This window comes from Nanorana parkeri, unplaced genomic scaffold (genome assembly GCF_000935625.1).
Source record: "Nanorana parkeri isolate BGI_ZX_2015 unplaced genomic scaffold, ASM93562v1 scaffold834, whole genome shotgun sequence".
Classification (NCBI taxonomy): domain Eukaryota; kingdom Metazoa; phylum Chordata; class Amphibia; order Anura; family Dicroglossidae; genus Nanorana; species Nanorana parkeri.
In genome coordinates, this window is record NW_017307102.1 from 691660 (window position 1) to 704041 (window position 12382).

General features: G+C 44.8%; 1 protein-coding gene across 3 annotated transcripts in view; it reads right to left on the reverse strand.

The window, feature by feature from the left end:
• Positions 1-196: 196 nt before the first annotated feature.
• Positions 197-12382, reverse strand: part of UCK1 (uridine-cytidine kinase 1) — a 24668-nt gene continuing 12482 nt past the window's right edge. The window contains exons 4-7 of one of the 3 annotated variants that reach the window (XM_018565324.1): positions 6098-6171; positions 5201-5295; positions 4351-4399; positions 197-428 (exon numbers count right to left, since the gene is read on the reverse strand). In XM_018565324.1, the coding sequence (XP_018420826.1) occupies positions 247-428; positions 4351-4399; positions 5201-5295; positions 6098-6171 (400 nt within the window). In that variant the 3' untranslated portion in view covers positions 197-246. Of the gene's footprint in view, positions 429-4350; positions 4400-5200; positions 5296-6097; positions 6241-12382 lie in introns of all 3 variants that reach the window. The other 2 variants (XM_018565323.1, XM_018565325.1) reach the window with 2 other exon arrangements.

Below are 12382 nucleotides of genomic sequence, written 5' to 3' on the forward strand. Positions count from 1 at the left end.
CAGCCGCGGGTAACACCAAGATGCTCACTTTAAGAACCTTGAAAACAGCTGGTATCCAAAGAAAAGAAAGAATGCTCTATAATCGCCCTATAAAATGAGAATGGCCTCAAAAGCCTCAGCTCTGTCCGCTATACCTCATAGCTGATGTATAGCCCAACAGAGAGTACTCAGGTCTTGACAACATAAGTGGTCTGCAGCTCCACGGACCATGAGCTCACTGACAAACCCTGCTGTGAAGAGAGCCGCTTAGTGTGGCCGACTGCTCGACTCCAGGTGAGTGCGCTTCCCCGGCATCAGCACTGTTCCAGGCTCCCCCTGGCCCGGGAAGGTCCTCTTGTGCGATCGTCCGTTCAAGGAGCCCCGCTGCCACTTACAGATGTCTTCATTCAGGATATCTTGGATATGCTGCACGATCAGGTTTATGGCGACTGTGGAAAGAAGAGACGTGAAGTCATTTATGGCGTGCATCCTTCCACTACAGAGATGAGGGGATTTGCTGAGTAATCGGACACATTACAGGTAAACCTCATACAGCATTTTCAGATCGGATCCGCAATCCTCTGTGCAATTTAGGAACTTGGATCTCCGTGCTACTCAGCAGATCAACTGGCTAAGAGACTTGAAGTAAACCTTTTTCCTTCGAGGAATATTCTAGTTTTGTCCACCTGTTAGTTGCCTTACTCGTATGCTGATCTTTCGGCATTATTACTTTGTCACTGACCCAATGCAGGTACGCAGATCAGTGAATCAGTTTATAGTCAGAGCTCCTTATCCATAACTTGTTCCGGGTTAGTGACTCAACACAAAGGATGAATGAAGAATGACCAGAAGCCAGCACTGGCAGCCTCCGTGTTTCTCTCAGGAAAGGATGACAATGAAAAGAAAACCTGTACTGAGATAATACATAATGGTGTCACTGCTGAACTATGTTTGAAAATTCTGGTTGCCTGGTTGTTTGTATTCAAGCTTTTGGAACAACATAGAGTCACTTGGAATGATTTTAGGCCCCAGAGAACCATACAATTACTTTCTTAACCCTTTCATTGCTGGGCCAGCTACAAAAAAAAAAAAATCACTCTAAAGCTGGCCATACACCTTACAACCATCGCACGACTTTCGTTATGCGATGGTTGTAAGGTAATTAAAATCTCGTAGGATCTGCCCATCTTGGACGGGCAGATCGTACTTGCGATCATCGCAAGCCCTCCCCGCTGAGGGGAAGGCTTCTGATGATTCCAATGCTGAGCGGGGCAGTGTGCGCTTGCGGCATTTGTCTTCCGAGCATTCCACTAACTCGCCGAAAATCGTACGATTTTCGGCAGGTTTTCAAGCGTGCTCGGAGGACAAAAGACGTGCGACCGTACAGTAGAAACAGTCGCACACCTTCCATACACCTGCCGATTACCGTACGATCGCGGAATCACCCGCGATTATTGTACGATAATCGGCAGGTGTATGGGCACCTTAACATTTAGAAGTGATCAGGAGTCGGGAAAGATCACTTATACAACAGTCAGTAGAGTCGGCTGTCATTTTCGTAAAGCTCACAGCTGCTATTGCTGGTTCACTACCTCTAACCCACCATAACAATTATGGCTGTGGTAGAAAACGGAGTCCATTTCTCTTAGGACAGGTTTCCTTTAACATGCTTGGGAACATTTGGCCTCCCTTGCCCTCCCAGGTAAAGCTATACACCCCTCAGACCTTTGCTGGTTTAAGACCTCATTCACACGCGAAACGGCTGGCACGTACAGCTCCGTGGTGCGTGCACGGCCGTATCGGTCAGCTCCCGGGAAGGACAGGTGCTGCGTGTGATTAGTACGCAGTCCACGTCCTTCTCTATGGGACTACGCGTACTAATGGGGCTTTTCTATGGGGCTGCGTAATCACACGCAGCACCTGTCCTTCCCGGGAGCCGCCCGGTACGGACGTGCACGGAGCTGTACATGCCGGTCATTTCTAGTGTGAATGAGGCCTTAGCCTCAGCTAGGCCAGAGACGATTTCATTTCTCTTCCTTCTAGATATTAAGGGGAGCCCAATCACCCCTACATGAACCCTAACAGCGAACTTCTATTTACTGCCTCTGCTGGCAAATCAGTATCGTTCCCCGCTATCTCTTATATTGTAAAGCGCTGTGCAAACTGTTGGCGCTATATAAATACTGTATAATAATAATAATAATCTCTGGGGACTGCAAAATACATCCTTCTTGTTATAAGGAAGAGGAGTGGGAGAGGTGATCTGTAGACCCAACACAATACCTGCCCAAGAGAGACAAAAGATATTCCTCAACAGATACAGATATGTCAGTGAGCATTGTCATCCTATGAAAGGAAGTGTTACTAGCAGGTCCAAGTAAAAATAAAGGGAAATGGTCTGGAAGAAAAAGAAAACTGATGCAGCCAACATATCTAAGGTCTGGTAAGCTGCAATATATTAGTATTTTTCTACTCACAGTAAAAGCCTTTACTTGGAGTCCATTGAGGGACACAGGAAGTCATTCACTTTTGAGTTAAATTACCACCTACAGGAGGAATGCACACTGGGAAACGAGAAGAAAACCGTAGACCAGCCCAGGATAACCCCTCCCAGTACCAGCACGCCCCAGTTTTGTAGCAAAGCAGGACCAAGAGCAGGAACAATGATCATAAACAAAGGGGTGGACTGGTGTCTCTCAATGGAAAAAGAAAAGCATTTTACAGCGAATACAAAAATCCTACTTTCTCTTCCAATAAGAAATACAGAAAGACGATCATTTTCCAGACGTCAAAAAGCAGTCCACCTGAGGGTGGGCAACACAGCTAACAAATGTTAACATGCCCAAGTAGAAAGAACAACAAAACTGGGGTTGCCTGCAAGTCAAAGAGCTGCCTGAAAGACCTTACTCTTAAAGCTGGCACTACACAAGGCCCGAGTATCCACCTGGTAGAGTACGAGTGTCCAGGTGGCAGCCTTGCAAATCTGGGAAATAGATGTTTGATGCTGAATGGCCCAAGAAGCACTTACAGATCTAGTGGTGTGCACCTTGACAGGAGAGGGTGGAGTCTGATCCTTAAGATCATAAGCTTGATTAATAGTCTGTATGAGCCATCTAGAAATGGTGGAACGAGAGGCTGGTGCGCCCTTATGGGGACCATCCAGGATGGCAAAATGGGAATCAATCTTTCAGAAGGAAGCAGTGGAATCTCCCAACCTGAACTACATCCAGGCAATGGAGGGACATTTCCTTTGATTGAACTCGAGCAGGACTAAGGGACAGAAGAACAAACTCCTGGTAAGGATGAAAGGCAGAGACTACCTTAGGCAAGATGCAAAGACACTACATTGTCCCTATGCAAAAGGTTACTTGCAGGATAAGGGTGCCAGTCTAGACAATTGTCTCACAGAGGTGATGGCTACACGGAATGTGGTTGTAACATGTAACCTTCAACAGTTGTAATAAAGTTGTTTACATACAACAGTGGAGTCTGTTGAAACCACGTCATTTGTAGGCACTCTTCTCCTCCCCCCCTTCTGGTCCTGGAATGCATCAGTCAAACGTATTTTAACACTCGAAACGTTAATTCTACGATTCAAGACGTAAAAATAACGTTTCAGTTGCTAAAATAACGTCGAACACAAAAATAACAAATCCCTAACTCTTCAGTTGGAGCCTTAACAAGCATGTTAAATAACGATCGGGACTTCCGTGAATGTCATGTTTTCAAACAAAAAATAATGAGAGCTAAAGGAGAACTATGAGGTGAGGGCTTCTCACTCACCTCATAGTTCTAGCCGACCTGTGACAATGAGAGTGGTCGGCTCAGTAGATCGGGAGGTGAGAGAACACATACCGCCGTTCGCTCACTTCTCGATCCTGTCACGGCTCTCTGCCGTGACAGGGGAGGGGCTGGATTCCCCCCTCCCCCGTCCGATCCTCCAGCGCTGACTGGCGGAACGGGAGGGGACGGGTACAGCTGGCTCTGCCTCTAGATAGGCAGAGCCAGCTGTCAGTCACGCAGCTGTGCGGATCCAGACAATTGTCGGGATCCGTTTCAGCTGCGGCGTCTCAGTATAGGTATACTGAGCCTAGGGTGACGGGAGGACGCTAGAACTATGGGGGAAAGCCATTTGTCATGCTTTGTATCACACATATTTTAATTGTAATGATTATCAGGACGATTCACTAAAAACACATTATAGCTTTAGAAACACTCATTTAAAAAATTTAGTTCATTAATCAAAGAGGCTTCAAAAGAAGATCAGCCGCACCGCGAAGCAACAAAGTATGGAATGAATGGAAATAAAACATTGTAATGCCTCTATGGACAGGTTTCAGAATAATCTCTAGACCAGATGAAGTAACTCACCCATGTTGTCCACTCCACGTGGTATAATCACATCTGCATACTTCTTTGTCTAAAGAGAAGCAACATGAGAAGCTTAAAAACAATGTAAATGATTGTCGTATATACTTCTGTTTTGGGGCTTTTGTACACAGAAATTTTTTCTTTCCTGCGTTTGACATGCACATTAAATGCAGTCGACAGATCCCCATCTACCTTCATGGTGTAATGTTCTTAGGCTGCATTTGACGTTTGTGTTGCTTTTCACTGAACGCAGAATGTCCTATTGAGTTGTGTCTGGGGTAAAGGCACCGTATGTCGCAATCCAGCCTTTTGCTGTGATCTGCATTCATATACATGCACCTTGAGTGCCACTGCATTCATATACATGCACCTTGAGTGCCACTGCATTCATATACATGCACCTTGAGTGCCACTGCATTCAAAAGCAAGCATTTGACAACAATGCCTGTGTACACAAAGCCTGATGGTTTTATAGTCACACGTCTAGTGAGCAGGTCGAGCTCTGGGCTCCTCTTTACCGCTCTACTCTTAGCTGCTCTGTTGCAAAAAAATCCCTGTCTGGAAAACTCAAGCTAATATTTACACACATAACCGAGTCTGAGCAGTGACTTCTGCCCCTGCTGTGCTCAAAGGGTCAGTTATGAACGCGTACAGATCACATTTTTCTCCCCAATAGGAGCGAATCCCTATCGCCCGACGCCCGGGACATGCAGTTTTGGGCGCCAGGCGAGTCGTTTTTTTGTACATTCAGCCCTGCTCCTGACAAGTGCAGCATTATATAGGCAGACTAAAGAAGGTGAAGTATTGGAAAGAGTAGACAACACAGCAAACAACAACTGGACACCATTACCGGTAGAGAAAACTCTTCGAATGCTGGCTTCACAAAGGTGGTGTACTGGGTGAGAATCTGCTCCAGGTCTCGTCCCCTTTTCATATCACGTAAAACTGTCAGTAAAACATGAACAAACTACCTTTATTTATAGACCACAAAAAGTGTAATCAATCCACACATCATGTACTTCGAGCTAAGGTCGGTCTTTCCTATCTATTGAAAATTTAATTAAAAAAAATATTAAAATTAGCCAGTCTGGTGTGACAGCAGTTCAGTTATCCTCATTCATGTCAAAGCCAGTTTAAGGAGAACAACAGAGGGGCGGGCAGGTGGACTGTGTTAAGGTGGCCCGCTTCATTTGAACAGGCAGTGGTCTGTAATCTTTGGGCCGTTTTTGTTGCGCGTTTCCATTGGGATACAGCCTAGTAGCCCTCAGAAACGCGCGTTTGTATCCGCAAATCGCGCATATTCGATACGCATAGGTGTGAACCCAGCCTTAGAGTACAAGGAGTTAATTGTTGAATAGATGGGTTACTGTTTCCGGACCCAAAATGCATCCCAATGTATCCCCATGCTATTTCTGGTCTCTGTTCCCACCAGCGCAGTCCGTTCCAGACCAGACCAATACTGCTTGTCCTATTTTGTCTGGAATGCATCAAAAACGCATGGAACGCACCTTTAAGACCATTTTACGCACACACAAAAAACAATCGTGGCAAAAACGCAGTAAAAACGCAATGCACTATGTTCCAGGTCTGGTCCGGAAAATGGTGTGAACCCGGCCTGAAACAGCAATCCAGCCAGACAAGCAAACACGCATACTGCACTGAATGCTGGTCTGTATTTGTCATTGAGGCCTTAGTATAACAGATACTATAGCAGGGTATAAAAACCATATAAACAAAAGATTCTCACCTCTGCGGGAGAGCCTGACGTCAGAGTCTGTGTCCACAAACAGCTTAAGGTGAAACATGTTTCGGATCTCTTGGTTGTAGAAAGCCAAAATGCCCTCAAAGAGCAGCACATCAGGAGGATACACTCTCGTGGTCTCTGGTAATCTGGGAAAAGAGCAATGTAAAGCTCAGTGGCCACCTTCCAAGGCAATACCTTTATCTGTAATGGAGGATACTGATGCTGTATTGTAGCATTTAGAAACATACAAGAGCCTATTTTAGGGCCAGTGCACCTTGTTACAACGCTAAATGGCCCCCCCAAATTTCATTTTTTTTTTTTTTTAATTCTTTATTTTGCATTTTCATATTATAAACAGTGAAAGCCAAAAACAGAAGGCAGCACAGAAGGATATGCAGTTTTACATATTAGTATAGTCAGGCGTATAACATGTCGTTCTCTACGCAACATTACAACCGAGTCTCTCATGTAATATACTAATAAGGTACACGTGTTGCATCCGACTCACAGTCTCATTGTGTCAGGGGGGAGGAGGGGGTCAAATAGTCTGTGTCCTTTCGGCACACAGCCAGGTTGACCCCATCCATCTGTCTACCCACCGTGGCCATCCGCTGAACATTCGCCGGTTGCGTTAGTATTGTTTGGTAGGTAGAAGACTAAGGAGGAGAGGAAGAGAGATAGAGATCTGGAATACCGGAGGGGGGGTAAAGGCGGCAGGTATGAGGTAAGTTGAGGTCATAGGATGCGTGCATGGGGGTCAAGGCGAGGGTCTAACGGGGACCCGCTCAGGAATTGCGGTCATGTCCTAACTCATCTCAGATATGACAGGTGGTTCAGTAAGGCTAATCATGTCCATGGGATGTTGAAGTATCCGATGCTCATATGTGGTATAGGAGTTATTCCACCATCAACATACCAATTTCCTCGGAGTAGAGGAACTCTAGCCAATAGAACCATGTCTTCCGGAATGCCCGGTCAGTGTGGTGTAGCGTTGCAGTAAGTTCCTCCATCACCCGAATTTCATCTACCTTGCGGAGCCACATCCCCACTGATGGCGGAGATACACTTTTCCAGCACAGAGGGATGCAAGCCTTGGCCGTGTTAAGTAAGTAAAGTTTCATTTTTTGTTTCTCTAAAAGCAAGCCCTCGGCACCCGTGTTCCCGGATATGCCCCTTTGCTTGAGTTAAAAGGGTGTTTGATGATCAATCTTTTTTTTAACAGAAATAGTTTTTATTAAGGGTTTCATAGAAACAACTTTTCAGAGCATACAAATAACAAATCGAGCATACACAACATGCAGACCTTGGTCTTCAAAATGTCCAATGTATCCTCCGCCATACATAATGTAAATGATCCACATCTTACAACCACCGCGTAGGCCTCATCACCACTACCCCTGAGGACCTACGTTGGCCCGCTGGGGGGTTCACTCCAAGGCACAGAACGGAGAAGTGGTAGTGGAATAACCCTGAAAATAGGAGATGATCTATCTTTTTAAGAGACTTTGTCACATTGCCTGTTCAGGGTTTTTGTTCTGCCCCCCCAATGCTTCATTCCTTGTAGAAGACCTGTAAAATATCTGCTTCTTCCTGGTATGGGACAGTATCTGACCTTCACACTAGGGATGTTCCGATACCAAGTACCGTACTCGGTACAAGTACAGATACTTTTCCAGCTCCAAGACTAGGCCAGAGAAAAATGTAAAAGTTAGGAGGCCGCTGTCATTTGTAAGGAGCACACGGAGCTCCTGGGATTTGTACATCTCTGTTTTAATGTATCATTTTGTTTTTATAAACATATATAAAGGGATGCACCGATACCAGTTTTACAAATACTGATACTTGCCCAAGTACTCGCAGGTACAAGTACTTATACTTTTTTGTTTATTGTCATGTGACAGTTTTTGTAAAACAATACAGACTAATGATTTCAGGACAGAGGTGGAGCGCCAGAGCCAGGTCCCAGCTGCAACCGCTGCAACCCTGGTAGTTCTAATGAAAATGCCAAGTATCGGTACTGGTATCGGCGCTGGTATCTGAAGTGGTATCTGCACTGGTATCTGAAAAGTATCGGGACTGGTATCGGTGCATCCCTACCAAGCACCTTCCTCCCGGGATGCAGCTCTCAGGCCTGAGGGGCAATGGCCAGCACCACACAGTCATGTGAGGGAGGAAGCAGATCATTAAAGGAGAACTATGAGATGAGTGATTTCCACTCACCTCATAGTTCTCGCCGACCTGTGACAATGAATGTAAGCGCTGACTCCAACAATGACCTCTTATTTACGATTGTTGGTTGTTTAATATAACAAAACTCATAACGGTATATCTGTTTGAAAGGTGCAATAAAATACACGTTTAACCGGTGCTATTCTGTGCACTGGAAAAAATGTCATCAGCAAGTGTGTTTGAACTACAACACAAAAAAAAAACAACCATGTTTTGAAGGGAGTTCTGTAGTTCTAACAAACTTCCTTTCCTAGGGTGAATGAGCATTGTCACCCTAGGACAGGAAGTGTCTGTCTGACAGGCCAGGCCATTTTTCAGTGTTCAGCGCTGCAGTCCTTTGACTGACGTTTATTACGTCACGCAACGCTGTACTGAAATGAATTTTATACCATTTTTTGGGGACATATAGAGCTTTCCTTTGGTGGCATTTAATCACCACTGGGGGTTTTATTTTTTATTATAATTAGGAAAAATTACAGAAAATTTTGAAAAAAATAGTTTTTTTTAACATTATGTTAGGAAACATTTATTATTACCCATATTTTTGGTAAAATATAAAAGGCGGGGTCACGTCGGGTAAATAGACACCAAACATGTCAAGCTTTAAAATTGCGCGCACCCGTGAAATCGCGGAAAACTACCATACCCAAAATTGGCCATAGGCGACACTTTAAAAGCTTTTACCGCTCATCAGTTTAGTGCTAACAGTGATTGATGGCCCTAGAACTATTGCTCTCACTCTGACATTCGCGGCGATATGTAACATGTGCGGCGTAATGGGCGCAATCGTCTTTTTTGCACGTATGTGCCCCCGACGCGTGTATGTATGGGTGGGGACTTTAAAACATTTTTTTATTCTTTTTTATGTGTAACTTAAGGTTAAAAACACTTTTTCCTTTTCTGTCATTTTTTTGAACTGATCCTTTTTTTTTTTTCTCCTCAGGTTTGCAGCTCTCTGGTTAGGGGGAGGGGTTAATTGATCCCAGGTGTCTCTCATTAAGCAGGTGTAATATAAGCAAGTGCCCCACTCACATTGAGCTTGCTCACACAGGGCTTTGATCCAAGTGGCGTTTAAACAATTGAAGTTTGAACTGTAAGTACTATCTTTATTTTCATATCAATTATATAAACATTGTAACTGGGATGATGTATGGTTGAAGGGTTTGTTCAGTGCACACCGTGCCCGTGCCATATGTATACACAAATGAAGCCACAGCTCCAGGGTGACAACCGCTGTGACAGATGTGAGCAGGTTGCACTCTTTGAAGTTCACATTTGAGATCTGTAAGAGCGAATTGCAACACTGAGGAGATTTGACAACCTTGAGAGGAGTCTGCTGATCACTGAGCAGGCAGTTAATGGGGTTGATGTGGATGGTGGAGGGGTTAGTGAGGAAGATCAGGTTGGAAGCTGGGTTACTGTAGCTAGAGGGAGTGGCAGGGGCTCACAGAAGAGGAAGGCCAGCCCTGTGTTTGTGCACCCAAACAAATTAGCTAAGTTGGGTGAAGATGTGTGGGTGGCTGACTCCGGGTTGGCAGCTCTAGATGTCACTGCTGCCCCTAACAGCCAGGAGAGCTGAGAGCAATGCAGGAAGGCCTAGACAGGTTGTGGTAATAGGGGAGGACTGATAGAATAGTTAGTCGCTCAGATCGCCTCAACCTTTGCCATGTGGTGGAACGGGTGGACAAATTACTGGGAGGGGCTGGGCATGACCCAGCTGTCTTGGTCCATGGTGGGACCAATGACAGTATACATAGAAGATGGGAGGATCCTTAAAAATCAATTTAAAGACCTCGGGTGCTAGCTGAAGGGAAGGACCTCCAAGGTAATATTCTCAGGAATACTTCCTGTGCCATGCGCAACGCAGGACAGACAGCGGGAGCTTCGATAACTAAACGCATGGCTGAAGACCCGGTGTAAGAGGGAAGGCTTTGGGTTTCTGGAGCACTGGGCGGACTTTTCATTGGGGTGCAACCTATATGCTAAAGATGGTCTGCGCCTAAACGGAAGGGGGGCTGCTGTGCTGGGAGAGAGGTTCATGGGAGGGTTGGAGGAGTATTTAAACTAGGATTGAGGGGGAGGGATAGATGGAATATAATGGGGCAGATATGTCAAACAGGGGTCATATAATGGAGGTTGGAACAGGGGAAGGGAAATCAAACTGGATAAGCAGATTCCCATGTTGCAAACAAACATTGGAGATAATAGTACATCTTGGTGCATGAGGAGAACAATTATATAATTTGTATTGCCGAATCTTGGCTTGGTGCTTCACATGATTGGGCTGTCAATATTCCTGACTGTGCTCTCTTTCCTTGAGACTGGGTAACACCAAAAGGTGGCGGGGTTTGTCTCTATACTCTATATGAGAAGTGAATGTGAAAGAGGACTTTATTGATGGTGAGTGTTATGGTGCTGAGGTGTTATGGGTGGAGTTGATTGTTGATCCAGGGAATATCCGATTGCCTTATGGGATCAGGAAGGAATTGTTTCCCCTGTTGGAGCAAATTGAACCATGCTTTATAGGGGGTTTTTTGCCTTCCTCTGGATCAACATTGGGTAATTGTGGGCATAGCTTTCTGTTTAGGCTTTTTTTCTTTCATATCTCTATAGGTTGAACTCGATGGACGTGTGTCTTTTTTCAACCTGACTAACTATGTAACTATGTACTGTCTACAGTGTAAAACTGTTTATAGGTTCATTTTCAGGAGAATACATCAGTAGATAGGGACCCTGCCATAGGTAATATGGGGATGGAGCTAGGAACTTTGGTGATCCTTAAGAGCTTTAATAATCTAGAGGATTAATCAACCCAATAAAATATTCCTTTTTTGTGGATTTGTCCTTGAGCAACATTTTCCAAAGTGAGAGGTAGATTGGAGGATGAAACAGACCACTGTGACATTTACAATCCATGCAGAATACGGAATAGTTTTATATAAACAAAAAAATGACTTTAATTAAAAACAGAACTCTAGGAACTGGAGTTAAGAATATTTTTTTTAGCACTTTAGCATGCTGGAATATATAGAGATACACCGATCAGCCATAACATTATGACCACCCACATAATAATGAGTAGGTCCCCCTTTTGCCTCCAAAGCAGCCCATACCTGTCGAGGAATGAACTAAACTAGACCTCTGAAGGCATGCTGTGGTATCTGGCATGAAGCGGTCAGTAGCTGATCCTTTAAGTCCTGCAAGTTGCCTCCATGAATGGGACTTGTTTTCCCAGCACATCCCACAGATGTGTGATTGGATTGAGACCTGGAGAATTTGGAGGCCAAGGCAACACCTCAAACTCGTTGTGCACCTGAAACCATTGTGGAAACTGTTTCAGGGCGCATTATCCTGCTGAAAGAGGCCACTGCCACCAGGGAACACATTTTCCACGAAGGGGTGTACTCTTGGTCAGCAACAATGTTTAGGTAGATGGTACGTGTCAAAGTAACATCCACATGAATGGCAGGACCCAACGTTTTCCCTGCAGAACATTGCCTCTGCTGGCTTGCCTTCTCCCCAAACTGTATCCTGGTGCCATCTTTTCCCCAGGACACACACACACCTACCTTTCTATCAGAACCGGCATGAACTGTTTCAGTAATTTGAGCTACAGTAGCTCTACTATTGGACTGGACTACACAGGCCAGCCTTTGCTCCCCCGTGTGCATCAATGAGCCTTGGCCACCCATGACCCTGTTGCCAGTTCACCTGTCCACTTCTTACTGGGAACATCCCACAAGAGCTGCAGTTTTGGAGTTGCTCTCCCTCAGTCATCTAACCATCACAATTCGGCTCTTGTCAAAGTCACTCAAATCTTTACACTTGTCCATTTTTTTTCTGCTTACAACACATAAACTTCAAGGATAAAATGTTCACTTGCTGCCTAATATTTCCCCCCACTTCCAGGTGCCATTGTAGTGAGATAATCAATGTTATTCACTTTACCTCTCAGTGGTCATAAAGTTATAGCTGATCAATGCTTGTGAGAGATATAGATAGATAGATATCTAAGCTCTCTCTCTCATATATATATATCTATATATATATATATATATA